This window comes from Tursiops truncatus, chromosome 12, assembly GCF_011762595.2.
Source record: "Tursiops truncatus isolate mTurTru1 chromosome 12, mTurTru1.mat.Y, whole genome shotgun sequence".
Classification (NCBI taxonomy): Eukaryota; Metazoa; Chordata; class Mammalia; order Artiodactyla; family Delphinidae; genus Tursiops; species Tursiops truncatus.
The window spans coordinates 12,151,290-12,178,781 of NC_047045.1; the positions used below are offsets into that span (position 1 = coordinate 12,151,290).

At 38.1% G+C, this 27,492-nt stretch overlaps 1 protein-coding gene and 1 long non-coding RNA gene across 11 annotated transcripts in view; one reads left to right on the top strand and one right to left on the bottom strand.

Annotated features, from left to right (window-relative positions):
* The window catches only part of FILIP1 (filamin A interacting protein 1), a 193,971-nt gene that overhangs the window by 165,685 nt on the left and 794 nt on the right, over positions 1-27,492 (bottom strand). For 5 of the 10 annotated variants that reach the window (XM_073789367.1, XM_073789360.1, XM_073789364.1 and 2 more), the window contains exon 2: positions 25,910-26,097. The exons of 4 other annotated variants lie outside the window; for them this stretch is intronic. In XM_073789367.1, the coding sequence (XP_073645468.1) occupies positions 25,910-25,915 (6 nt within the window). In that variant the 5' untranslated portion in view covers positions 25,916-26,097. Of the gene's footprint in view, positions 1-25,909; positions 26,098-26,624; positions 26,891-27,492 lie in introns of those variants that run through there. One more of the 10 variants, XM_073789361.1, reaches the window with a different exon arrangement.
* Positions 13,514-27,492, top strand: part of LOC141275981 (uncharacterized) — a 74,319-nt gene continuing 60,340 nt past the window's right edge. Inside the window, exon 1 of the long non-coding RNA XR_012324700.1 lies at positions 13,514-13,740. This is a non-coding gene — a long non-coding RNA (uncharacterized lncRNA). The remainder of the gene's footprint in view (positions 13,741-27,492) is intronic.

Genomic DNA, 27,492 nt, shown 5'->3' on the forward strand with positions numbered 1-27,492 from the left:
TTGAGTATCCACTCCACGTAGTCTAGCCATATGTCAAGGTTGTAGGGTAAACAAAGGAGGTATATCTCTGCCTTCAAGAGTTTCCAATTAGACAGGAATATAAAATGACAAGGTGAAAATGAGCAAGCAAACAAGAAGGTATAAAATCAAGTGTGAAGTGGAAAGTAATTACTTGCCAAAATGTATAGACCAAACAGTAAGTGCCCTTAAGGAACAAAGAGAAGGAATCATAAAGTCCCATTTATTACAAAGGAAAGTGTGAGGTATCAGTTTTTGTTCTTTCAATAGACTTTGAAAAATAAACAACATTTAAAGAGATACGAACACCAAAGAATTTTTTAAGTAAGGAGCTCACTAAGGCTGGTGCTTGCTAGTAAAATGGCAACTTATGTCAAGCAAGTCTCTTGTCCTGCCAAGGTCCCACTGGAAACTAAGTTAGAACTAGTCATATTTAGCATTTAGAAAAATGCCATTGCTAGAATATGATAGAATGTTCTGGTTATATTTAAAAGACAATGGAACACAACTGGAAGAAAAGAAATTGCCTAAACCATTCTATTTCTGTTTCAAGAAGATTTGGATACCAATTGAGTTCAGATCAGCTAAAGAAACAAGCTACACCATGAGTTCTCTACCAGAGGCAATTTCATCGCTCAAGGGATATTTTTTCAATGTCTAAAGACATTTTTGGTTGTCACAGCTTGGAGTAGGAGGTGCTACTGGTATCTTGTGGGTAGAAGCCAAGGATACATAAGCATAAACATACTACAACACACAGGACAAGCCTCCACAACAAAGACTTATCAAGCACAAAATGTCAACTGCTTTGAAGTTGAGAAGCCCTGAGACAGACCACAAGGGCAATTGATGGTGAGATGTCCTAACCAATTCATGCAGCAAAACAGGCTGGATGAAGGTCAAAAATGATGTTATGGTTATAAATGATGGAGTCATATGGAAATCCAAGCTTAGGTTACAGTCTTCTTGTGTCCCTAAAGTTATAATTCTGGTATCAAAGAAGATTTGGGAGGTCATGAAAAACAAATATTTAGTGAAGAAAGACTATATAGTGGGGGAAAGACAGTCTTTTCAATAAACAGTGTTTGGAAAACTGGACAGCCACATGAAAAAGAATGAACCTGGACCACTATCTTACACCATACCCAAAAATTAACTGAAAATGGATTAAAGACTTAATGTAAGACCTCAAACCATAAAACTTCTAGAAGAAGACAGAGGCAGTAAGCTCCTTGACATTGGTCTCAGAGATACTTTCTTGAATCTGGCTCCAAAGGCAAGGGCAGCAAAAACAAAAATAAGCAAATGGACTACATCAAATTAAAAAGCTTCTACACAGCATAGGAAACCATCAGCAAAATGAAAAGGCAACCTACTGAGTAGGAGAAGATATTTGCAAATCATACGTCCAATAAAAGTTTAAGCATACAAAATAGATACAGAGCTCATACAACTCAATAATAAAAAAAAATCCAATTATAAAATAGGCAGAGGATCTGAAAAGACATTTTTCCAAAGAAGACATACACATGGCCAACAGGCACATGAAAAGATGGTCAAAATCACTAATCATCAGGGAAATGCAAATAAAAACCACAATGAGATATCATTTTACAATGGTCAGAATGGCTATTATCAAAATATCAACAAAAGACACTGCTTTGGGAAATATCCCCAGTGTTCTCCTTACTTGCTGCAAGCAAAATAAATCCTTCCTTCTCCTGTGGAAAACAACAACAACAACAACAAATAACAAGTGTTAGTGAGAATGTGGAGAAAAGGGAACCCTCGTGCACTGTTGCTGGGGACGTAAATTGGTGCAGCCACTATGGAGAACAGTATGGAGGTTCATTAAAAAACTACAAATAGAACTACCATATGACCCAGCAATCCCACTACTGGGCATATACCCTGAGAAAACCAAAATTCAAAAAGAGTCATGTACCAAAATGTTCATTGCAGCTCTATTTACAATAGCCCGGAGATGGAAACAACCTAAGTGCCCGTCATCGGATGAATGGATAAAGAAGATGTGGCACATATATACAATGGAATATTACTCAGCCATAAAAAGAAACGAAATTGAGCTATTTGTAATGAGGTGGATAGACCTAGAGTCTGTCATACAGAGTGAAGTAAGTCAGAAAGAAAAAGACAAATACCGTATGCTAACACATATATATGGAATTTAAGAAAAAAATGTCATGAAGAACCTAGGGGTAAAGCAGGAATAAAGACGCAGACCTCTTAGAGAACGGACTTGAGGTTATGGGGAGGGGGAAGGGTGAGCTGTGACAGGGCGAGAGAGAGTCATGGGCATATACACAGTAACAAACGCAGTAAGGTAGATAGCTAGTGGGAAGCAGCCGCATGGCACAGGGATATTGGCTCGGTGCTTTGTGACAGCCTGGAGGGGTGGGATGGGGAGGGTGGGAGGGAGGGAGACGCAACAGGGAAGACATATGGGAACATATGTTTATGTATGACTGATTCACTTTGTTATAAAGCAGAAACTAACACACCATTGTAAAGCAATTATACCCCAATAAAGATGTTAAAAAAAAAAAAAATCAACAAAAGACACTGCTTTGGGAAATATCCCCAGTGTTCTCCTTACTTGCTGCAAGCAAAATAAATCCTTCCTTCTCCTGTGGAAAACAACAACAACAACAACAAATAACAAGTGTTAGTGAGAATGTGGAGAAAAGGGAACCCTCGTGCACTGTTGCTGGGGACGTAAATTGGTGCAGCCACTATGGAGAAAAGTATGGAGGTTCATTAAAAAACTAAAAATAGAACTACCATATGATCCAGCAATTCCACTTCTAGGTACTTACCCAAAGAAAATAAAAACACTAACTTGAAAAGACATATGCACCCCTATGTTCATTGAAGTATTATTTACAATAACCAAGATATGGCAACAACTTAAGTATCCACTGATAGATGAATGGATAAAGAAGATGTGGTACACACCTAAAATGGAATACTACTCAGCCTTAAAAAAGAAAATCTTGCCATTTGCCACAACCTGGATGGACTTTGAGGGTATTATGCTAAGTGAAATAAGTCAGACAGAGAAAGAGAAATATCGTATGATTTCACTTATATGTGGAATCTAAAAATCAAAACATACCAACCAACAAACAAAAACCCAGACTAACAAATACAGCAAATAGAGTGGTGGTTGACAGAGAGAGGCTGAAAGGCTGTGAAATGGGGGAAGTGAATCAAGAGGTACAAACTTCCAGTTATAAAATAAATGTCATGAGGGTATAATGTACAGCGTAGGGAATACAGTCAATAATATTGTATTAGGTTTGTATGGTGACAGATGGTAACTAGACTTATTTTGCAATGTCTACAAATGTTGAATCATTATATTGTACTCATGAAATTAAAATATTATATGTCAAATATAGTTCAATTAAAAATAATATTAGGAATGAAAAGGAGGACATACTAAAGTTTATATTTTATATAGATATATATGTGTCTACATATATACATATACAAACATACATATATAACTCAAGCATAAAAAACAAACAAACAAAAAATGCTTTGCCAAAGGTGCATAACCTGGATCTAATCATGAGGAAACGTCAGACAGACCCAAAATGAGGGACATTCCACAAAATAAATGACCTGTAATCTTCAAAAGTGTCAAGGAAGGAATAGGGAAATGTTCCAGACTGAAATAAATGAAAGAGATAGATATAACTAAAAGCAATTGTGATTCTGAAACAAATCCTTTTGCTACAGAAGACACTGCTGGGAAAACTGGGAAACTGGAATGGGTTCTGGGAATTCGATGGTAGTAAAGTATCAGTGTTAATTTTCTAATCTTGATGCTTGTATCACAGTTACATAGGAGAATATCCTTATTTGTAGGTAATTCACACTAAAGAATTAAGGATGATGGGAATCAGGTTTGAAACTCACTCTCCAATGGTTCCAGGGGAAGACAGTCTTTGTACTGTACTTTCCACTTTTCTGTAAGTTCATGATTGTTTAAACTTTTTTAAAAATAAACAAAACAAATGCATTTTTGGAAAAGCAAAATGTCCGTGCATATGCTAGCCAAGAAATGTTTTGTTTAAAAATACAGAGACATTATAGTTTTATTTGGGACAACGTAAAACAATTCCTACCAAATCTATATGATAGTCTTTTAAATCTTTTATAGCAAACATAGCCTATAAATACACAAGTACAATGATAGCATTATGATCTTCAGAGAATATCTTATTAAATCTTGGGTCTAAATGGAATATTCCTTATCTATTTGGTCATGTGAACTAATCCATCAAGTCATTGTTAAATTACTTCAACTTTTTTTCTTATTAAATAAGATGCATACTTACTGTAGAAATTTTAAGTCACACTCATCCAAACAGAGATGATCATTGTTAACTCTTGTAATACAGTCTTCTAATGTTTCCAAAAGAATCTTAAAGTAGATATTTTTGTATTTATTTTTATTTAATATATTGTTTTATTAAATCATCATTTACTTTTTCAAATTTGATGTCAGAGCAACTCAGATTCCTCCTTTTCCTGATTAGTAATATATATTGCCTCCAAGTTTTCACTACAACAAAAAAGCTGCACTCATAGAGCTGTGATTCACTAAATGTCTGCAGTTATACACTCATACTGTATTTAAAGCCACCTCCCACTCCCCCAAGTGGTTATCATATGGTAACTACCCATATGTCAGACCCAACAATCTTCACCTTCAAGGACAGTCCATGCGTGAAAACCAAGGAAAAGTAAGGAGGATCCCTCCACTGTAACTTGGTCCAACTGAGATGCTAGTTCTGTCTTCCTTCCAGGCAGTGTTTCCTCAGGAGGTCTGCAGTTGCCATAGAGGCAGTGGAGGAGCTGTCCATTTGGTTCCCCAGAGGAGGCACAGAGCTTCCATGAGATTATTATACTCATTAGCTATTTTAAGAAGATAATATCAGACAAAAGTTTAATTGGTCTCCATTTTAAAGTGCATTTAATTAAAAGTTTCCATTCAAATGTACAACGAATATAAATCAACATTATTTGAACTGTAAATCACACACAGTCTGGGCTGGTCAGTGTAAGTCGTTAGAGAAGCAAGTAAAGATCTGATAACACTAATGGTGGTTAGCTTTCCGCAAAGAAAAATTTATTTTACCAGTCCCTCCCATCAGGAAACTTGGACAAGCCTCTTAGGTAGCCTCATCCACCAGAAGGCAGACAGCAGAAGCAAGAAGAACTACAATCCTGCAGCCTGTGGAAAAAAAACCACATTCACAGAAAGATAGGCAAGATGAAAAGGCAGAGGGCTATATACTAGATGAAGGAACAAGATAAAGCCCCAGAAAAACAACTAAATGAGGTGGAGATAGGCAACCTTCCAAAAAAAGAATTCAGAATAATGATAGTGAAGATGATTCAAGACCTCGGAAAAAGAATGGAGGCAAAGATTGAGAAGATGCAAGAAATGTCTAACAAAGACCTAGAAGACCTAAAGAACAAACACCTAGAAGAATTAAAGAACAAACAAACAGAGATGAACAATACAATAACTAAAATGAAAAATACACTAGAAGGAATCAATAGCAGAATAACTGAGGCAGAAGAATGGATAAGTGACCTGGAAGACAGAATGGTGGAATTCACTGCTGTGGAACAGAATAAAGAAAAAAGAATGAAGAGAAATGAAGACAGCCTAAGAGACCTCTGGGACAACATTAAACACAACAACATTCGCATTATAGGGGACCCAGAAGGAGAAGAGAGAGAAAAAGGACCCGAGAAAATATTTGAAGGATTATAGTCAAAAACTTCCCTAACATGGGAAAGGAAATAGCCACCCAAGTTCAGGAAGCGCACAGAGTCCCAGGCAGGATAAACCCAAGGAGAAACACACCAAGACACATAGTAATAAAATTGGTAAAAATTAAAGACGAAGAAAAATTATTGAAAGCAACAGGGAAAAACGACAAATAACATACAAGGGAACTCCCATAAGGTTAACAGCTGATTTCTCAGCAGAAACTCTACAAGCCAGAAGGCAGCGGCATGACATATTTAAAGTGATGAAAGGGGAAGAACCTACAACCAAGATTACTCTACCTAGCAAGGATCTCATTCAGATTCAACGGAGAAATCAAAAGCTTTACAGACTAGCAAAAGCTAAGAGAATTCAGCAACACCAAACAGCTCTACAACAAATGCTACAGGAACTTCTCTAAGTGGGAAACACAAGAGAAGAAAAGGACCTACAAAAACAAACCCAAAACAATTAAGAAAATGGTCATAGGAACATATATACCGATAATTACCTTCAACGTGAATGGATTAAATGCTCCAACCGAAAGAAACAGGCTTGCTGAATGGATACAAAAACAAGACCCATATATATGCTCTCTACAAGAGACCCAATTCAGACCTAGGGACACACATACAGACTGAAAGTGAAGGGATAGAAAAAGATATTCCATGCAAATGGAAATCAAAAGAAAGCTGGAGTAGAAATACTCATATCAGATAAAATAGACTTTAAAATAAAGAATGTTACAAGAGACAAGGAAGGACGCTACATAATGATCAAGGGATCAATCCAAGAAGAGGATACAACAATTATAAATATATATGCACCCAACATAGGAACACCTCAATACATAAGGCAACTGCTAACGGCTCTAAAAGAGGAAATCGACAGTAACACAATAATAGTGGGGGACTTTAACACCTTACTTACAACAATGGACAGATCATCCAAACAGAAAATTAATAAGGAAACACAAGCTTAGAATGACACAATACACCAGATAGATTTAATTGACATTTATATGACATTCCACCCCAAAACAGCAGATTACACTTTCTTCTCAAGTGCACATGGAATGTTCTCAAGGATAGATCACATCTTGGGTCACAATCAAGCCTCAGTAAATTTAAGAAAACTGAAATCATATCAAGGATCTTTTCTGACCACAACACTATGAGATGAGACATCAATTACAGGGAAAAATACATAAAAAACACATACACATGGAGGCTACACAATACGTTACTCTACAACCAAGAGATCACTGAAGAAATCAAAGAGGGAATCAAGAACTACCTAGAGACAAATGACAATGTAAACACGACAATCCAAAACCTATGGGATGCAGTAAAAGCAGTTCTAAGAGGGAAGTTTATAGCAATACAATCCTACCTCAAGAAACAAGAAAAATCTCAAATAAACAATCAACCGTACACCTAAAGGAACTAGAGAAAGAAGAACAAACAAAACCCAAAGTTAGTAGAAGGAAAGAAATCATAAAGATCAGAGCAGAAGTAAACGAAATAGAAACAAAGAAAACAATAGCATAGATCAATAGAAGTAAAAGCTGGTTCTTTGAGAAGATAAACAAAATTGATAAACCATTAGACAGACTCATCAAGAAAAAGAGGGAGAGGACTCAAATCAATAAAATTAGAAATGAAAAAGGAGAAGTTACAATGGACATTTCAGAAATATGAAGCAACCTAAGAGGCTACTACAAGCAACTCTATGCCAATAAAATGGACAACCTGGAAGAAATGGACAAATTCTTAGAAAGGTATAACCTTCCAAGGCTGAACCAGGAAGAAATAGAAAAAATGAACAGACCAATCACAAGTAATGAAATTGAAACTGTGATTTTAAATCTTCCAACAAACATAAGTCCAGGACCAGATGGCTTCACAGATGAATTCTGTCAAACATTCCTTCTCAAACTCTTCCAAAAACTTGCAGACGAAGGAACGCTCCCAAACTCATTCTATGAGACCACCATCACCCCGATACCAAAACCAGACAAAGATACTACAAAAAAGAAAATTACAGACCAATATTAGTGATGAATATAGATGCAAAAATTCTCAATAAAATACTAACAAACAGAATTCGACAACACATTAAAAGGATCATACACCATGATCAAGTGGAATTTATTGCAGGGATGCAAGGATTCTTCAATATACACAAATCAATCAATGTGACACACCACATTAACAAACTGAAACACCATATGATCATCTCAATAGATGGAGAATTCATGCATCTATTGATGCAATAGATGCAAAATTCAACACCCATTTATGATAAAAACTCTCCAGAAAGTGGGCATAGAGGCAACCTACCTGAACATAATAAAGGCTATATACAACAAACCCACAGCAAACATCATTCTCAACAGTGAAAAACTGAAAGCATTTCCTCTAAGATCAGGAACAAGACAAGGATGTCCACTCTTGCCACTATTATTCAATGCAGTTTTGGAAGTCCTAGGCATAGCAATCAGAGAAGAAAAATAAATAAAAGGAATACAAATTGGAAAAGAAGAAGTAAAACTGTCACTCTTTGCAGATGACATGACACTATACATAGAGAATCCTAAAGTTGCCACCAGAAAGCTACTAGAGCTAATCAATGAATGTGGTAAAGTCACAGGATACAAAATTAATGCACAGAAATCTCTTGCATTCCTATATACTAATGATGAAAAATCTGAAAGAGAAATTAAGAAACACTCCCATTTACCATTGCAATAAAAAGAATAAAATACTTAGGAATAAACCTACCTAGGGAGACAAAAGACCTGTATGCAGACAACTATGACACTAATGAAAGAAATTAAAATTGATACAAACAGATGGAGAGATATATCATGTTTTTGGATTGGAAGAATCAATCTTGTGAAAATGACTATACTACCCAAAGCAATCTACAGATTCAATCCAATCCCTATCAAATTACCAATGGCACTTTTTACAGAACTAGAAAAAAAATCTTAAAATTTGCATGGAGACACAAAAGACCCCGGTTAGCCAAAGTAGTCTTGAGGGAAGAAAATGGAGCTGGAGGAATCAGGCTCCCTGACTTCAGACTACACTACAAAGCTACAGTAATCAAGACAGTATGGCACTGGCACAAAAACAGAAATATAGATCAGTGCAACAGGATAGAAAGCCCAGAGATAAACCCACGCACCTATAGTCAACTAACCTATGACAAAGGAGGCAAGGATGTATAATAGAGAAAAGACAGTCTCTTCACTAAGTGGTGCTGGGAAAACTGGACAACTACATGTAAAAGAATGAAATTAGAACACTCCCTAATACCATGCACAAAAATAAACTCAAAATGGATTCGAGACCTAAATGTAAGACTGGACACTATAAAACTCTTAGAGGAAAACATAGGAAGAACACACTTTGACATAAGTCACAGCAAGATCTTTTTTGACCCACCTCCTAGAGTAATGGAAATAAAAACAAAAATAAACAAATGGGACCTAATGAAACTTAAAAACTTTTGCAAAGCAAAGGAAACTACAAACAAGACGAAAAGACAACCCTCAGAATGGGAGAAAATATTTGCAAACGAATCAATAGACAGAGGATTAATCTCCAAAATATATAAACAGCTCATGCAGCTCAATATTAAAAAAAACAAACAACCCAATCCAAAAATGGGCAGAAGAACTAAATAGACATTTCTCCAAAGAAGACATACAGATGGCCAAGAAGCACATGAAAAGCTGCTCAACATCATTAATTATTAGAGATATGCAAATCAAAACTACAATGAGGTATCACCTCACACCAGTTAGAATGGGCATCATCAGAAAATCTACAAACAACAAATGCTGGAGAGGGTGTGGAGAAAAGGGAACCCTCTTGCACTGTTGGTGGGAATGTACATTGATACAGCCACTATGGAGAACAGTATGGATGTTCCTTAAAAAACTTAAAATAGAATTACCATATGACCCAGCAATCCCACTACTGGGCATGTACCCAGCGAAATCCATAATTCAAAAAGACACATGCACCCCAATGTTCATTGCAGCACTATTTACAGCAGTCAGGTCATAGAAGCAACCTAAATGCCCATCGACAGGTGAATGGATAAAGAAGATGTGGTACATATATACAATGGAATATTACTCAGCCATAAAAAGGAACGAAATTGGGTCATTTGTGTGGACGTGGATGGACCTAGAGACTGTCATACAGAGTGAAGTAAGTCAGAAAGAGAAAAACAAATATCGTATATTAACGCATATATGTGGAACCTAGAAAAATCGTACAGATGAACTGGTTTGAGGGCCAAATTAGAGACACAGAGGTAGAGAACAAAAGTATGGACACCAAGGGGGGAAAGTGGCTGGGGGGTGGGGGGTGGTGATGTGATAAATTGGGAGATTGGGATTGATATGTATACACTATTATGGATAAAATGGATAACTAATAAGAACCTGCTGCATAAAAAAATAAATAAAATTAAAGTTAAAAAAAAAAGAAAATTTTATTTTATACCCTGAACTAATAACGAGGAGAATCTGACATAAAACAATGGGTGGCTCAGAGTTAACTCAATTCCTCTCCTGGAATCACCTTACAGTCCTTGTTGTATTTATGGTGGCTGGGTCTTGTCCACCACGCCACCATTCCCTACATAGGAGTACCGTGCACATATTAATAATATAATATATTATTTTATTATTATATCACACAAAATATGTTAATAACATATTAAAATTAACTATTAATATATTAATATAGTATTAAAATAATAAAAAATCTTTTCTGAGGTTTAACAAGTTAAAATGGCTTTGAATATTGCTTACTTTTTTGACTCTGATAATATATTTATGGGAATTTTTTTTTATTTCATAGTGAATTCTGTATACAAATCAACACTACCAAATATTAGGAAATTCATGAGGGAAAAAGTATTTCATGAGCTTGCACCCTGTTTCCTAAAACGTGAGTTTCAGATAAGCCCAAATTTTAGATGACAAGAAGTCAGACCATGTCTTAAGCAAGAATTTAAAAAACAGCACATCTATAAAACAGGAATAATAATAGTTATTTTTATACCATGCACATTAAGCATGTAGCATAGATTCTGGTATGTTGGGAGCACTCAGTAAAAACTTTATTATTATTCTGTCTTTATTTTCTTCCTATAGCCAATAGATATAATAGTTATATTAAAATGAACATTAATGCATTAATGATTGTCATATTCACATGACAGTTTATAGATCAGGTCTTACTGATGTCATCATTCTTAATTTGTCTTTCAGTTTAATTGGGCTGTAAGTAGAAAATTACACAGACAATAGCTTCTATAGTTGGGTCCAGACCATACACAGCAAAGGAGGTTATTTGTAACCTTCAGTTTGATATGAACCAAATTAAACAAATAAATCAACCACTATTAGTGAGGAACCTAAGTTGGGTAAAAGAAATTAATTACACACCATCGTTATACAGAAACTTTCCAAGAATATTTGAGAAAATGGTATCCAATCCATCCCACATACATATTTTAAATCCACATTTTATAGCTCTCCTTTTAAATAAAGCACTCATGAAAAATTTCTGGAATTTAGCTGAGGATTTTATATAACCAAATTCTGACCTTTTCCTGGTATATTAAACACCCTTTACAATCACTGTACTTACACAATGTTCTTCCAGTCTCTTAATGGAGTAGACACTATTCCGGCTTAAATCACCAAATTCCAGAATAGAAAAACAAATATTAAAAACTGAGAAGAGAGTCAAGTCAGACCATCTCCTTGTTCCCAAGCATCTAGTCTGACCTCCCATGTAGAGTGGTAATTTATGCTTCAATCTCTGCTCTGTTGTACAACAATCTAGGAGAAATGGCAGTTCCCTCCTCCAAGATGGGTATTTCTCAGAGAACGACTGGGAATTGAAAATAAATCTTGAGGTTGAAAGTTAATTACTGACAGCAAATTATCCTTTATGAATAACAACTTTCTCCATAACATTAATAAAAGTGTCTTGATTTATGTACCTTTCATGTATATTCATGTTGAAAGATGTTCAAAGACTGGCTGAAGCAGGAGAAATAACAGAAAGAGGGTTCTGAAAAGAAGGGAAAGAGGAAAGAATGAGGAATAAGCCCAGGAAAGCATGGAAAGTTGATTAGGAAGCCTGACAGAGAAGGTCCTCCTGTGAGGGAGGGGACAAAACTCACACATATCAGGGCCTGAACTCAGGTTGGGAGGGAGAAAGGGGAAACAGAATCCCTACCATCACTGTGAGTATGGAAGGGAGGGTACAAGGGATGATAAAGAAGCAAAGACATGAGAATGTATTCATTTTGGCTGTTTAAAGAAAGGAGGGCTACAGAAGGAGAAGGTGATGAACTCACTGAATAATGCATTGTTAGTCAAATCGCCAAATAGAAGTTGGAAATTAGGCATAGTTGTGCTATTATTCACACTTACATTCTAATTAACAGAATTACATATAACGCATAGGCTCACTTTATCTGTGGGTTTGAGAGAGGTAAAGGGAACTCATTCACTTGTGCCCAGTGTACGAAAAAGAACACTTGGAAGGACCACCAAAGTGACAAAGCACCACTCTCATCTCAGCACATTCCTTGCAGGACCCAACAACAAAAGAGTGTGTGAAATGCTTACTGCCTACCTACACTCTGGGCAATCTTTCAGGAGTGGCTTCTTCCAAGAAAGGCCTTGTCCAGAACAAAGCACAAGAATGTTAACACACAAGGTCTGGGTGAGGTTTCACTCACATCACTGCTCCCTACCCATTCACAAAATGTTCCTGCTCTCAGACAAGTGAGAAGCAGCTGAGCATCACAGGCACCAGGCACCACCCTCACAAGACCCCTTGCAGGACACACGCACACCACACACCACACACCACTCTCCAACTGGCCTCCCTCCATCCCCTGGAATAACAGACAGAATTGATGAGGAGAGAGGTGCTGGTGTCCCGAAAAGCCCAACATCTGGAGTGCCAGAGGCAGGAGGAGACAGAGAAACCATGAGCTTTTAAACAACAAGTATCTTGGGAAATAACCCAAGACAGATAATGCTCTGGATTCCAGGAAGATATGCAGCACGATGCTGTGGCTTGTCTATGAATTCACAGATTTGAATTCATAAGCTATATGACTTCGAGAAAGACAGACTTTCTGGGTCTCAGCTTCCTCATCCCTCCTAAAAAGTGGTTGGAGTCAATCATCTCTTAGCATCCATCAGTATCTAAAGATATTATGGTAAAACAATTTTTTCAGAATAATTCATGAACTGAGCAGATCGCCCAAAATTTGAGCCTTGGTACCGTTTTCCTGGATCAGTTTAGCCCTATAACCCTAATGAGCCTCAGCAGTTTTAGGAAGTAGTGATCAGAAGCAAGGATTCCTGACTCCAGTGCCCCATTTTATCCACCTGCCCCTGCTCCCCTACCCTCGTGATCCAGTCGTATATGTGTCCATTTTGGATATCAATTTCTGTTCTGATAATAACATTACTCAGGAAATACACGGCCATCAAGATGTTCCTGGCACTTCAGTGATTAGGCAGAACGGACTATGCAGCCTTGTTTCCATAATTCTAATCAAGCAAGGTCCCTCCTAGGAAATCCTATCAAGCTACTGAGGAAGAAGTATGTGGACTTTTCTTTTTAATAAGAGCCTCTAGGTGTGCCAAACGTTTAGAAGTCAATAGGCAATACTTGAGAACAATAGGAGGAAAGGAAAACAATGCTTTTTTTCAAAATGGAAGTGGCCTGATTTTCTTCTGATTATTAAGATTTCTACCACATATTGTCAAATTGCCTTTCAGGAAGCTCGTCCTAGCTGATTTTCCCACCAGCATTCCATAGCGACCACTTCATCACATCCTCACCATACAGGTATTGGATTCTGTTGTGTGTCAATGCGTTGGTTGAATTAATACTATGTTCTTTTTTATTTATTTTTAAAATTTATTTATTTATTAATTTATTTAATTTTTGGATGCATCCGGTCTTTGCTGCTGCACGCAGATTTTCTCTAGTTGCTGAGAGTGGGGGCTACTCTTTGTTGCGGTGTGCGGGCTTCTCATTGCAGTAGCTTCTCTTGTTGTGGAGCACAGGCTCTGGGCGCATGGGCTCAGTAGTTGTGGCTCACGGGCTCTAGAGTGCAGGCTCAGTAGTTGTGGCTCACGGGCTTAGCTGCCCCACAGCATGTGGGATCTTCCTGGACCAGGGCTCGAACCCGTGTCCCCTGCATTGACAGATGGATTCTTAACCACTGTGCCACCGGCGAAGCCCCTACTGTCTTCTTTAAATTTCAACTTTTAATTATCAGTGAGGTTACATAGTTTTTCACACATTTACTACAAATTGTTTATTTATGCCATTTGTCCATTTTTCTATTGTCGTGTCTCTTGCTTTATTCATTTAAAAGAGCTCTTTGTGTTAAGGATATTTGTTTTTAATTTATTTTGTCACAAATATTTTTGCCCAGATTGCTGTTTGCATTTTAACTTTGTTCATGAGGTGGGTTTTTTTTCCTGTATAAAAGTTTTCATTCTGTTTTCATGGAGTCAAATATTTTAGTCTTTTGTTTTACTGCTTTTTTCCCTTGCGTAGGAAGGTCTTTCCCACTCCACCAACATGTATACATTTTTCAAGTATTTCACTTTCAATTTTTACACTTAAATTTCTGATGCATCTAGTATGTATTGGTATAAGTGGTGACATAGAGATTTCATTTCATTTTTTTCCAGTTTTTTCAACCCCATTGACTGAAAACCCCATATTTTCTTTTCTGATTTGAAGTGTCTCTCCTTTCTAACACAAAACTCTCATATGTAGGTTTCTGGAGTTCTGACTATTTTCCTTTGATCTCCTCATCTGATGTGAACTGATTCTGACACCACTATCAAAAGTGATTTTAATGAGTGTTGTTTCAAAATTCATTTTATTATGTGGTGAGGCAATGCTCCCAACTGGTACTTCAAAAATTTCCTGGCTATTCACATAAGTTTCTTGCTCCAGAAGCACTTAGTCACTTGAAGTGAAGTGTTGAATATATGTAAGTATTTTTCAAAGTGCACAAACTTGTAAAAGTCTTAAAGCAAAGAATTTTATAGGCAATATCCATCACTCCCTTTTAGAAATATATCTAAAAGACTGATCACTGCTGTTTTTTTTGGCCACGGGATCTTAGTTCTCCAACCAGGAATTGAACCCACACCCTCAGCAGTGAGAGCAGAGTCCTAACCACTGGACCACCACAGAATTCCTATTAAGACTGGTCACTGCTTTAAAAGAATGCTCAGAGTGTGGGTGGTGGTGAGGGTCAGGAATTTTCCAGCCCACAAGTTGCATATTTGGTTGGCTCATAATGGCCAAGACAGATTTAAGTGTGATGAAAATGTATGTATATAGTGCACCCTCTTCATCACATTATTCTTAAAAACATTAAAATTATCATATAAAATTATCATATATGATAAAAACATTATCATATGTTTTAAAAACTTTAAAATTATCATATAAGAAAAGAATGCAACTTACGAGTTCCCCACCATTCATAAAGCTATATGGACTTGTTGCAACAAATCAGTCATTGAGCCTTTCAGTCACATTAATTTCCTCTGCCTTCCCTTAGACCTTGTTTGTCAGGCCCTACCTAGTTTTCAGCCTCTAGGGTCCCCTTTCCCCACAGCAAGGGTTGCTTTATCACCCCATCTCTGATCTCCTGAATCAGTCACTCGCCACCCAAAACCAGGTGAGTGCTCCCACAATCCCATTCACTCACTAGTCACATGACATTGAAATTGCCATTGTTTTTACCTGTAACCCAGTTAGAGACTAGAGATAATATGATATTCACTATTGTACCCAATCCCTAGCTCAGTGCCTGACACAGATGAATCTCAATAAATATTTAGCGAGTCGGTGAACACGACGAACTAAATGTGAAGCAGGAGGGACACAAAGAGCTCCAGCCCAGGACTCTGGGATTTAGTATCATCTCAGTCGTTTTGACATTGCATTACAGAGTCTCTAGGACTGTTTCTCCTCCAGAACTATTCTGTCCCTGAATCCCACCTCCCGGCTCTCCCCGCTGGTCCTGCTGACAGGCTTGCCCAAACGCTGACACCCTGCCTGGGTCAGAACACAACCTGCCTTCCAGGACACCCCATAACCTCATGTTAGATCCTCAGAGGCCAGATACTAGCTTGAACCACTCTTTGTCATCTAAGGCCACACCATTTGGATCCTGTGTTCTACCTGTTGCCAGTTAGCTACGTGCATGGGCCTTGCCTGACGGAGCCTAAGATACGTTCTTCAGGATGAGTGGATTGAACGGATCTCACTCTGGAAATGGTTGTGTTCACACAGCTCAAATCTTTTTCATTGTCACACAAGAGTAATGATAGTACTGTTGAAGTTCAACTCCTATGAAAGTTCTGGGAACAGAACTTGAAATAATAATCCAGATATAAATCAGATTGCAGGGTTTTAACCATACATTTATGCTATGTGGAAAAACAAGAGCTCTTTTTCTTTTCTCTAATCTCTCTCTCAAAAGGACAAAATTCTTTACTTTCTGAGAAACCACAAGTCACTTTCATTTGGTTTTCCCCCAGTCCTCTCCTCTATTTGAGCTCAGTGCTTCACGTGTTCATTTTGGTGAGATTCCATTGCAATACATCACCAGGAACACATGTGTTCCACCGGGACCTTATTCCCTGGAAGATGTGAATGGTGATGTAAATAACAGCCTCATTGGAATTTGAAGGAAGTAGTGCAGGAAAGAAAGCTACGGTGAAATAAGGCAAAATCAAGCAACTATAATCAATATTTCCTCCTGGGGTAATGTGGGTAGTATTGATGCTGATAGGGAACTTCAACGGTATTCATCAGCTGGAGCTGTCAGCAGAACATTAATTAAATGGCAGCTGTTGCTTTACCACTTGTAGGGGAGGAGAGCAACTAACTCCAAAATAGATTTCCAAGGATAAGCGCATTTCCAGCTAGTAAACCAAATAAGAGCTTGGTTGTGTTTTGTTTTGTGTTTGTTTGTTGTTGTTTTTTTTATGAGTTTTGCAGCACATGAGTGAAGAGATGAGGAGCAATTAGACTTGTGTCAATAGTTATGCATTTGGGGCTCCCCTGGCGGCGCAGTGGTTGAGAATCTGCCTGCCAATGCAGGGGACACGGGTTCGAGCCCTGGTCTGGGAAGATCCCACGTGCCGCAGAGCAACTAGGCCCGTGAGCCACAACTACTGAGCCTGCGCGTCTGGAGCCTGTGATTCACAACAAGAGAGGCCGCGATAGTGAGAGGCCCGCGCACCGCGATGAAGAATGGCCGCCGCTTGCCACAACTAGAGAAAGCCCTCGCACAGAAACGAAGACGCAACACAGCAAAAATAAATTAATTAATTAATTTTTGAAAAATAGTTATGCATTTAAAGTAAGAGTTCTAGTCTGTTGTTGGGAATATACATATATCATGCTAATCACAGCTACAGAGTCTAGCTTCCACTCAGTTAAGCATTCATTACTCTCTGATGCTCTAATGAACATTTAAGATGTCTGTTGATTTTTAACTTGTAATAAAAACAATATGTGGTCATTAAAGGTTTAGAGAATACTGAGAAGCAGAGAAATAATCACCCATGGTCAGTGTTTGTTATTCCCATGTTTATATAAAAAAAATTATGTTCAGTCCAATTACTGATCAAAGCTGTTCAGTAATGTTTACTTCCTCAATTCCATGACACTTAACAGATTCAACTTATTGAGCACTTGTTTTATGAAACACGGCTCTAAAAAAAGTCCCAAGTCATACCTGAATCTATATATCACGTTCATTTTTTAAATTTACATGTAAATATTTATCATAGAATATTTATTATAATCTTTCACTTTTTGTTGAGTTGCTATTGCTTACAGAAATCTGTGCTATAGGTATTTGCCATTTGTGATTTTCATCTTGGTAAAGTTCATTTAACCAGACAATGTATATAGATTTTTCCCAAGGTGTAAAAAAGCCTTCTCTATAGAAATGTAAACTTACAGAATCAATCAGAAAATTAATTCCATAATGCAACCTAAAAATGTATACTTTAAGAGATCTTTGGAGTACGCTGACCCCCCAGCCAGTCACTTCCATGGGACAGACCAGCTTGTTTCTAACGCACCTGCTGCTATAGAAGAAGTGAAGTGATTAATCCCTTCCTGTTGTTGCTGAGGTCATGAGAAGTTAGGGGGTAGTAAGAAAGTCCAGAGATGGGGAAATCCCAGGGAAAATGGTGAACACAGCCAAACTCACAGGGTTAGGGGAAAAGTCAAGGTCTGAACGAGAGAGTAGAGTTTGTGGTTAGAATTTCCACCTAAAGATAAAAAGATATGTGCCCAAAAGTAAGACAGGAAATATTATAATGGTCCACAAAAGAAAGACTGGATAAAAGAAACAAAGTCACTGGGGAAAATGGAACGCTTTGGAACAGTCTCTAAGAGAATGGGTTGTCTCCAGTTGGCACACTTATTGGGAAAATAGAGAATGCAAGGACCCCATCTCCAGCCAAGCAGCAAACCAGCTAGTGGGATCTCAGAGCACCAAGGCCAGCTGCCACAAGGCCCCTGATGCTGAAATAGGGGAGCAGCTGCCACTCAACACCTTACATTCTCAGAGTTGGCTCCAGAACAGCAAAGTGATTAAGAGATTAAGAGCACAAGCTGAGGAGTCCAATTGCCTGCACTCAAATCGCAGATCTGCCACCTGCTTGTTGGAGGGCCTTGGGCAGCTCCCTCAGCCTCCTTATCTGTACATGTAGAGTGTACGAGTATCTGCCTCACTTCTGCCTTGCTAGTGCCTAACACATAGAAAGCAGTCATTAAATATTGGCTACTTTGTTGTTTATTATGATCACGTGATAGAAAAGGTAATAGATTCAGCCTCAGAGGACATTGTAACTTCTACCAAGCGACCTCTCTTCCTTCATCCTGGTACCTTCTTCTTTAAAATGAAGAGATTGTATTAGATAACTGGTTCTCAACCCTGGATGCACATTAAAATCACATAAAAGCTTCCAAAATAGATCAACACTTGGGTATGCACTCAGGGCAGCTTGAATCAGAACCTCTGGGGCATTGCCTGGATATCTGCATTTTCAAAGCATCCCAGGTGACTCTGACACACAGGGAGTGTTGAGAACCGCAGACTAGATGACCTGATGGTCCCGAGTGAGCTCAGAGTCTAGAGGTTTCCACCCTCTTTGGTATGGGTGGCTCCAGGACCAAAGCTGGGTGGTCATGGACAGTGTGAGACTCAGAGCCCCCATTCCTGCTGGAAGTCAGACCAGCTGTGGCAATGCCAAGAGAACTAGGAGGTCTCACAGAATGTCTGAATTATCATGCGGTTTGGGTGCCAAGAGGAATTTAGAATAATTGAATGAGAAAAAGAATACTTCCAGAAGCCAACCAGTGAAGCCCTTTGTCTCCAAAGGATAGAACACTAATTCTTTCCCTCCTTTGACACTGTTACACCTTTTTACATAAAGACAGGGAGGACAAAAGGGAAATTCTTAGTTTGTTTGTCGTAAGGAAGTCAGGAGAGATCATGTGAATGAAAAAGAGTGCCTTAATGAAATATAATACATCACGACCTTTATTTTGGATTAAATAGGTCTATGCCACAGAGCAAAGAGTGTATTTGCTTCAGAAAGGTGTTTAGCCTGTCAGGAAAGTAGCCTACAAGTCCTGTGTGCTGACCAGTAGTGAGCATGTAGGAGCGGGGCTGGGGTGTGCTACATAGTTGTGACAAGATGCCGTTCGTAATTCATAGAATAGAATTTCTCAGAAGGTAGAGATCCATTCTGTTATGTGTTTATTTCACGTGAAACATTCACCTTCTTGGGATATTAAATCCTACCACCCGGGATATTTGATACACAGGAAAAGTAGAGTATTTATGGCCACTGGCGTAAGAAAAAGCAAAGCATTATCTGCTCCATCAAAATTGTATTAGAACTGCTCTCCTTTTACTTCAGATAGTACAAAAGTTAAGTGTCATACAAGTAAATAGAAACTCAAAAATTCCAATTATATCCAGAGAGTCAGATTTTTGGCCTCATTGGAGATGACTCGGATTTGAATAAAGGTAAAAGAATTAAATAGAATAATAAAATATCTCACGCCATTGCTCCACTGTAGCAAACCACTGGCTGAAAAGTATCAGGTAATTTTCCTTAAACTACAGCCAGCTCTGTTTTTCAGAAGGAACAACATGCTGTTAGGCTGACAACTCACTCCCTAAACAAAGTCATTGGGAGTCAATAAGGCTCTTATACAGAATGAGACTTTCTGTCCCCTTCCTCAGTACCTCCCCCAACAACCTTACACACACCACCGAAGGCTTCTTCCAGCTTTATTGCTACCAACAGCTGGAATAAGTATGTTGCAGGATTCTCTCTTGAACCACTTAACAAACGGAATGCCCATGACCAAGGCAGAGATCTGCAGAGCATTTCTTTACAATAGGAGGGGGAGTTCTAACTTGTCAACAGGAGCAACAACAGACCAAAACCCCCAATGGCATCAAGGGATCTGGCTACAAGAGCGCCCATAACAGATCATAAATCCAAACGCTCCACGTGTTCCTTCTCCAGAGAATCATCTCAGCAGCGTAGAAGCCAAGAACCACGCTGTGCCATCCACCACTGTGGAAGAAGAGCTTCTGTGTTCCAGGGCCCCAGGCCTAGCTCTTCCTGGGTCGCCCAGCTCCGCAGGCCATTACAGCTTCTGGCTCTACTTCAGGACCCTGGAGAAGAGCCCCATTGGCCTTTTGACCCCAGATCTCTTTGTTCTTTGCTCTTAGTGAATCTTTTCAGACTGCAGGGTCACATTCGACACCTTTCACCAAAACGTCTCACAGTCACCTAGGTAGAGGTCCTCCTTGAACAACTGCCTGCATTACAAGAAAGTGGTGAAAATATGGGCTAAATAAGATCAAATTGCCTGGGTTAGAATCTCAAATCTACCACTGAGCAAGTTACTTATCATCTATAAACCTCATTTTTCTAATCCATAAAACAAGAGATAAAAATAGTGCCTCATCGGGTTGTTATGAGAAGTAAATAAAATCATTCAAGGTGCCTGGCACAGAAAAATCTCCAGTATATGCTATTACTGGCATCATGTATATATACTAAATAATTATGCACAGCTCTATAATACATACATTAAGCAGATAGTCTATATTATATGTAGCTGTTATTATCATTATATTATCTATTATATCACTATATAAGAATTGGGATTCAGATGTCCCAGTCATTAGTAGGAACACCTGGCATGCTGGGCAACGATCTATGGAATGAACAGAAGATGGAAGGTGGGGATTTGTCACCAAAGTTGAGGGGCCCCCGAGGAGTGAATTCTACCAAAGCAGCTGCCTTCCTTAAGGACAAAACAACAGGCTGTGACCAAAGCAGTTGGTCTGGCGGTGTCCAAACCAGAGGATGAGATCTATCAAGAGAGCATGTGAAAGTTAAGCTTATATGTAAAGGCCCCTCCCTTGTCCAAATTCCAGGCTGCCCGTGAAGCATGCGTCACTCACTAAACAGTTAATGAAACACAAAGAGCCTTGAATATCTCAAGTGTCACATTTCAAGACTTATAGAATAATTAGGAAAAATCTGAGCTGGCAAAACTCTTCCTGGCTCGTGCTGGCAAGCAGACCATCTTTGTTTTCCATTAGTGTGTGTTGTCGTCACAGTAACTGCAAGGCTCCAAATACAGGCCCGGGGTGTCATTTCCTCATGTACTTAGGCTGCCACACTGAAATAGCATTATGAACTCAGCAATGCCTCTTCCTTTCCTGTGGTATCTCAGTCAAAGAAGCAGGCCCTAAAAGGAGTTACTTAAGACATAAGTATATTAAAGACATATAAAGAAAAATAAAGTCCATTTATCCCTATTACTGTATCGCCTATGACTCATGTGTGTGTCGGGGGGGACCTTATTTTTGCAAAGATCTTTTATATAAACAAGGCAAGTTGGCAGTAATTTGATTGTCTTGGTGATGTCAGCAGTCTACTGTTTTCAATCAAATTGCCTTTTGGCTTTAAATCTGTAGCAAATCATTTTTTAAAGAATGCATTTGGCCAACTCTGATATGCCCATTTCATGGCTTTCTTTCACCTTTTCCTTACAAAGATAAGCAGCAGATAATTCACTTCTTCAAAGTAACTTGGAAAGATTGAAAGATTGCAATTACAATTACTGAAAAAGAAAAAAAAAAAAAAAAAAAAGACTATTTTCAAGTGTAGACATATAAAGTCCTTGGCCAGTGAAGCAACAATTGTTTTCATCTATGTTTTGGTGAAGGAGGTAGGTGACAGCATTTAAGCAAAAACAGAAAAATCCCTGAACCTTAAGGGTTCAATGAAAGTCAGACCACTTGAGATAAATTCTGCATTAGCTTTAAAAATTCTTTTTAAAGTCTGTCTTTCACAGACCTCAGAAACACATAAATCACACAATATTATGCACATTGACACCATTTCCCAAAAAGGAAACGCAACACCAACGTTCTTTTGACTTTTCAGTGCTGCTGTGGCTTAAACAAAGCTCTCAGGGACTGGAGCGCTGGTTAATATCGTGTTTCTTCATCTCTTTCCTGGGAGTTTCTCAAGTTCTGCAATCAGCTGGTCAACAGCCAACTGGAGCTGCCCAATTCATGCTGGACTTTCCTTATTCTAAGTTCTTACACAACTCGCTGCCTAGCCTTTGAAATTACACTGCCTCAGCTACTGCCATGGGGAAAGTCGTATTCTGCCTGCAGCCTTTTCTCTTCTCTGATTAGCTAAAGAGTAGGACTACCATTTAAGGAAAAAAGAAGAACATAAGCCAATATGTTTTCCTGAGGTTCCCATATTTTTGCCCTAGAACCTTTATAATGTATTCTATAAAGCCAGGAAAATTCTTTTCTTTCCCTCCTTTCTTCTTTCTTTCTTTCTAAAACAAGGTCTTCATTAGAGAATGATCATTCTGAAATTCAGTTTGCCTTATCTTTTAGAAACTTATCCTTTCAATTGTGAAAAATAAAGCAAAATGGACAGGTCTAAACTGTGAGTACCCTGCATAAGCTAGTAGAAGTTACTAAGAAACTTCTCCACTTTTGAGTGCTTCATATATTTTTGTTAAGTTAAATATACAGAATAGTGAGTACCCCATAATATACTCATACATCTTTATGAGGTAACACTCTTTTTTTCCCTTGGAATATACTTTCTTGCCATGTTTAAGAGGAATGACTAGGATTAAGGGCAATGAGTAGCAAGAATTCACTTGTATTTGGTGAGGCTGAAGCTCGTGTGAGATGACCTTTTTTGGTCTTTTCATTTTTATCTGTTACTAGGTTAGTAAAACAAAACAAAACATCTAAGGGAAGAAATAAAGAATGATAAATTTAATAATATATCCCTCCTTGGAAGAGGAAGTCTCCCAGCGTAGTCGGCTATAAAAGAGATACCCAAGCACTACATATAAACACACATTATCTCCAAGTGCAAATATAGAAACCATGGAACAGTCTATGCTGTGGGTGATTTCTTGGTCTTTTTAGTAATAATTCTATAAGACAGCACACTGCTGAATGATAACGGAGGGATTGAAACATAAATTCCATACTAAATTATTGGCTGGAGCTCAAACTATGTCTGCTTGGAGTACACAGCAGCAAAGTATGTCCCTGACAAGATTCCACATTTAAACAATACATTCTTCTGTCTTTCCTATGATCTATGAACCTGATTTTACAAACCGTCTGTATCTAAGATTTTTGTGTGCAACAAAGATTAAGCTAAACAGATAACTATATTTAAAGTGCACTAATAAAGCAAGAATAGCATAAAATTATTGAAAAGTCTATTGGGCAACTGTAAGTTTTATCAACTCGTTTAATCTTCAGAACAACTCTCTGAGGAAGCTAGTATTATTACCCTCATTTTAGAGATGAGGAAGCTGAGGCACAGAGAGTAACTTGCCCAGGGTCATAGTGAGCTGAAACCTGAATTCAGGCCGTCTGACTTGCCTATGCAATTAGCCTTTCCTGCCTCCTCCATCTGAATGACACATCCAGCTCAGATATAAGGAAGCAAAACGCATTTTATTAGCTTATCTTTCATTCTACTGCTACATATGTTTAAAATAATTAATGTATAAACAAATGTATGTTGCGGGCTTTCAGATATTATTTTTCTAATAAGCTGTTACCAGCCTTTTTTCTCTTAAACCTGTCTGCTGAAATAGATCTCAGCCTAAGCTCACCCCTTCACTTCCCATGATGCTGCTGTTTTAAAACCCACATGTTAGAGAGGGGACAAATTAGTGAAGATGTCAATTAAACAAGCTCTGTAAAATCTTATTTCTTAGGGCAACTGTTTTGTGAAGAAATGCTCATCTTCCAAAACAGACAATTAGCATTAGTTGAGAATGAGTATTTTACCACAAAGTGTCACTTCTAAAGAATAAGTAAAAATTATAACCACTGGGAAATCATTGCTAAATGAATATATTAAATATTTCATAAGTTTCTTTGAGAAAATCCCATAGTGATTCTTGGTGAACATCCATTTAAAAGAGTAATTTTAACCTCCTTGGCTGTCTTAAAATGTAAAGAGAATTCTTTTCTTTTGGTGAACATGGAAAAAAATTAGTTCAGAATCATGATTCATGCTTTATCTCACACAGTAAGCCTACAGGTTTCAGGAGTGATTTAAAATAAAACTGAGAAATGTCTCTTTTTTAAATATTTACAGAAAAATAAAAAGGGATAATCATGATATTTAAATATTTTAATGTTCAAGGCCAGATTTTAATCCATGATGACCCACAAATGGAAGGAACCATGATTTAAATGTATAGTACCAAAGGTAACTATAAATAGAATCTGGTAGCAGAAGATGATAAAAGTATACGAGTTATAGTATTTAGAGCTCTAGGTGTATACACAGGAGATGCATGTATAAATATATAGTCTTTATATATCTGCCTTCCTATTTCATTCCCAAGAGGTACATCGTCTCCACAATCAAGTACATGAGCGTAGTCACAATTACTTGTAATTTTTCTGTACTCGGTAAAACTATGAAGACCTTCCTTGAGAAGTTTTTGAAATAAAAAGCTATTACCACACTTACAGTTGCTTGTCTTGATTTTATACTTACCTATACTTTCTCACATGCTCACCATTAGAAATCCAGAGCCAAAAATGTTCATAGAACATCCACAAGGTACATGGGGCCGAACCACTCCAGAGCCAAGGGATGCTTAGGACAATGCTTTGTACCTGGTCACCTTCATAAACTTGTTCTGAATTTCAAGAAGTAAACCCTGCTCCAAAGGACCCTAATTCTAACAGAGCACCAAACAGCCCAAACTAAGAAGGAATCACTTCTAAATGGTATGGTCTGGGAAATCATTGTGAAAGTGGAAGCCACTGATCTGGGTTTTAAACAGCGGACAAAGTCTCTACAGGAGAGAGGAGGAAAAGTGTTCCAGGCAGGAGGGAATGAAAGGGGCAGAGGTGGAGCATTGAAATATGCAGTATGTAGGTGTTTGGAGAAGGGCCCAAAATCTGAACTATCTGAAGCAGAGGGACACTTGTTGTTGAGTAGTGGGAGCTGAGACTGGAAAAGTTAAGTACATGCCAGATGATGGAAGGTTCTCAAAATACCCAGCCTAGGTGTTTGGCAGCGACTAGTTGCAAAAGATAAGCGAGGAGTAGGAGAGACAAGCATAAGAAAATTAACCCCAGGGTCATGGGCAAGGTGGTCTGGATGGCAACGAGGGGTGGAAGGGGAACAGCGCTGTTATCATACAGACCAAGGATGAAGGGAACAGACCTTAAGGTGGTGGGAGAAACGGCAATGGGCTCTCTTATGGTCAAGGGTCAAAACAACACAGACGTGAGCCTGAGTGAACGAGAGAACACAACCTGCACCGCTGATAGTTCATAAACTGGAGGAAAGCACGTGCTCTAACCTGAGCTATTTTTGATTCTCAAGGGTAAACTTACAGTCATGAAGACAACGATACTCAGAAATCAATCCATCAGGAAACATGCTTTCACCCAGGGCCAAATGCTGTACTCAGTTATCCTCACACTGTTCCACTAACTCCAAAAGAAATTACATGCCTCCGAAATCTACGAATGGCAGATTTTGGCTTTACACAGACGTTTGTAAGCCAACAATGTGACCCTTCCTAAGATAAAAACAAGAAAAATGTAAAGCATTTAGTTCAGACTTTTTGAAACTCTTTAAAGACAAAGATACTTCATCTCCACTAAAGCACCAGAAGTTTCATTCTCTGACACCAAGTTTACCAGAGTGCATTTTGCACTGTTACATTCGTTATACGTGATTAGCTGCATTTACTTTGTAAACTAATCATGCAATCAGAATCATGAAATATAATATGTACTGAAATGTATGTACTATTTCATTTTTCTGAGCATATGATATATAAGCTTTAATTCGTTTTTCTTAAAATAGGAACATTTACTGAAAGAGTTGATACATTCTTGTCAACAATTTGTTCAAAACTGGTTTGGGGTAAATTACTTAAGTTGACAAAATAGACTCGAATAATTTCTTTTAAAATGTGCATTTGTATCTTCTTTGAAATTATCCTTAGTTTAGAATATTTTTTCAAATTATCATGTTCACTTAGAGGAACAAACTTCTTACACAAATCCAACCCAACTACAGACACGAGTTACCAATACTAACCACGTCACCAATGTGCAGCCGTAAGTTTTGTCAGATTCAGTGTGATGTTGATCATGCTAAGCAATTCTGATAAAACAGCATAGAAACTCATGGAAGGGGAGCCAATACAACAGACAAAAGGAGGATTTCCTTCACACTATGGTGAACACATTCATACACACATACGTGCAACTTAAGAAAGAATTTTTTCTAATACATTCGAGTTTTAAAAATCAGAATCTGTCTCATCTATATACAAGCAATTACTCAGTGTCTTTTTTAAAAAAAACACAAAATAGTATTCTCCTGAATACTATTCAACAACTGCAAAAGCAGTGATCTGAAACCAGGCATATCTTGTGCCTAGTGAGAAGTACTCGGGGTGACTGTCATGTAACGAGGTCAGAACCAGCACAAGGTGTACCAGTGTAATCAGAGAATCCGGCAAAGGAGAAGCCAGCCAGTCAAAAGCACAGCAACGCAAACACCACGCAGGACTTGCCTCTCATTTACCACACAAGCTGCTCAGCTAGTTTCATTATATGAAAGTTATTTTACCTCTGGAGAAAATACCCCTCCCATTGGTTAGCCATCCTCATTGTGAAAGGACTGTGAAGTTGTCCTTTGTCGTATTTCTGTTACCTGCCAGAAAATGATAACTTGGCAGACATATTTTGATCGCTATTAAAGCATCATTACAATCTTTGTGTTTAGAAAACAATCGGATAATTCTGAGAAAGAGATGACTTTCTGATTCTTTAAAAAGAATTCACAGTGATCGTCATAATTCCTAAACGTGTTATCACATAGTGGAACAGTGAGAATCAAAGGAAACAGACAACACAGAATCAGAGAGAGCTCTCTTCTTGTGGAAACAGAGATTTCTTAA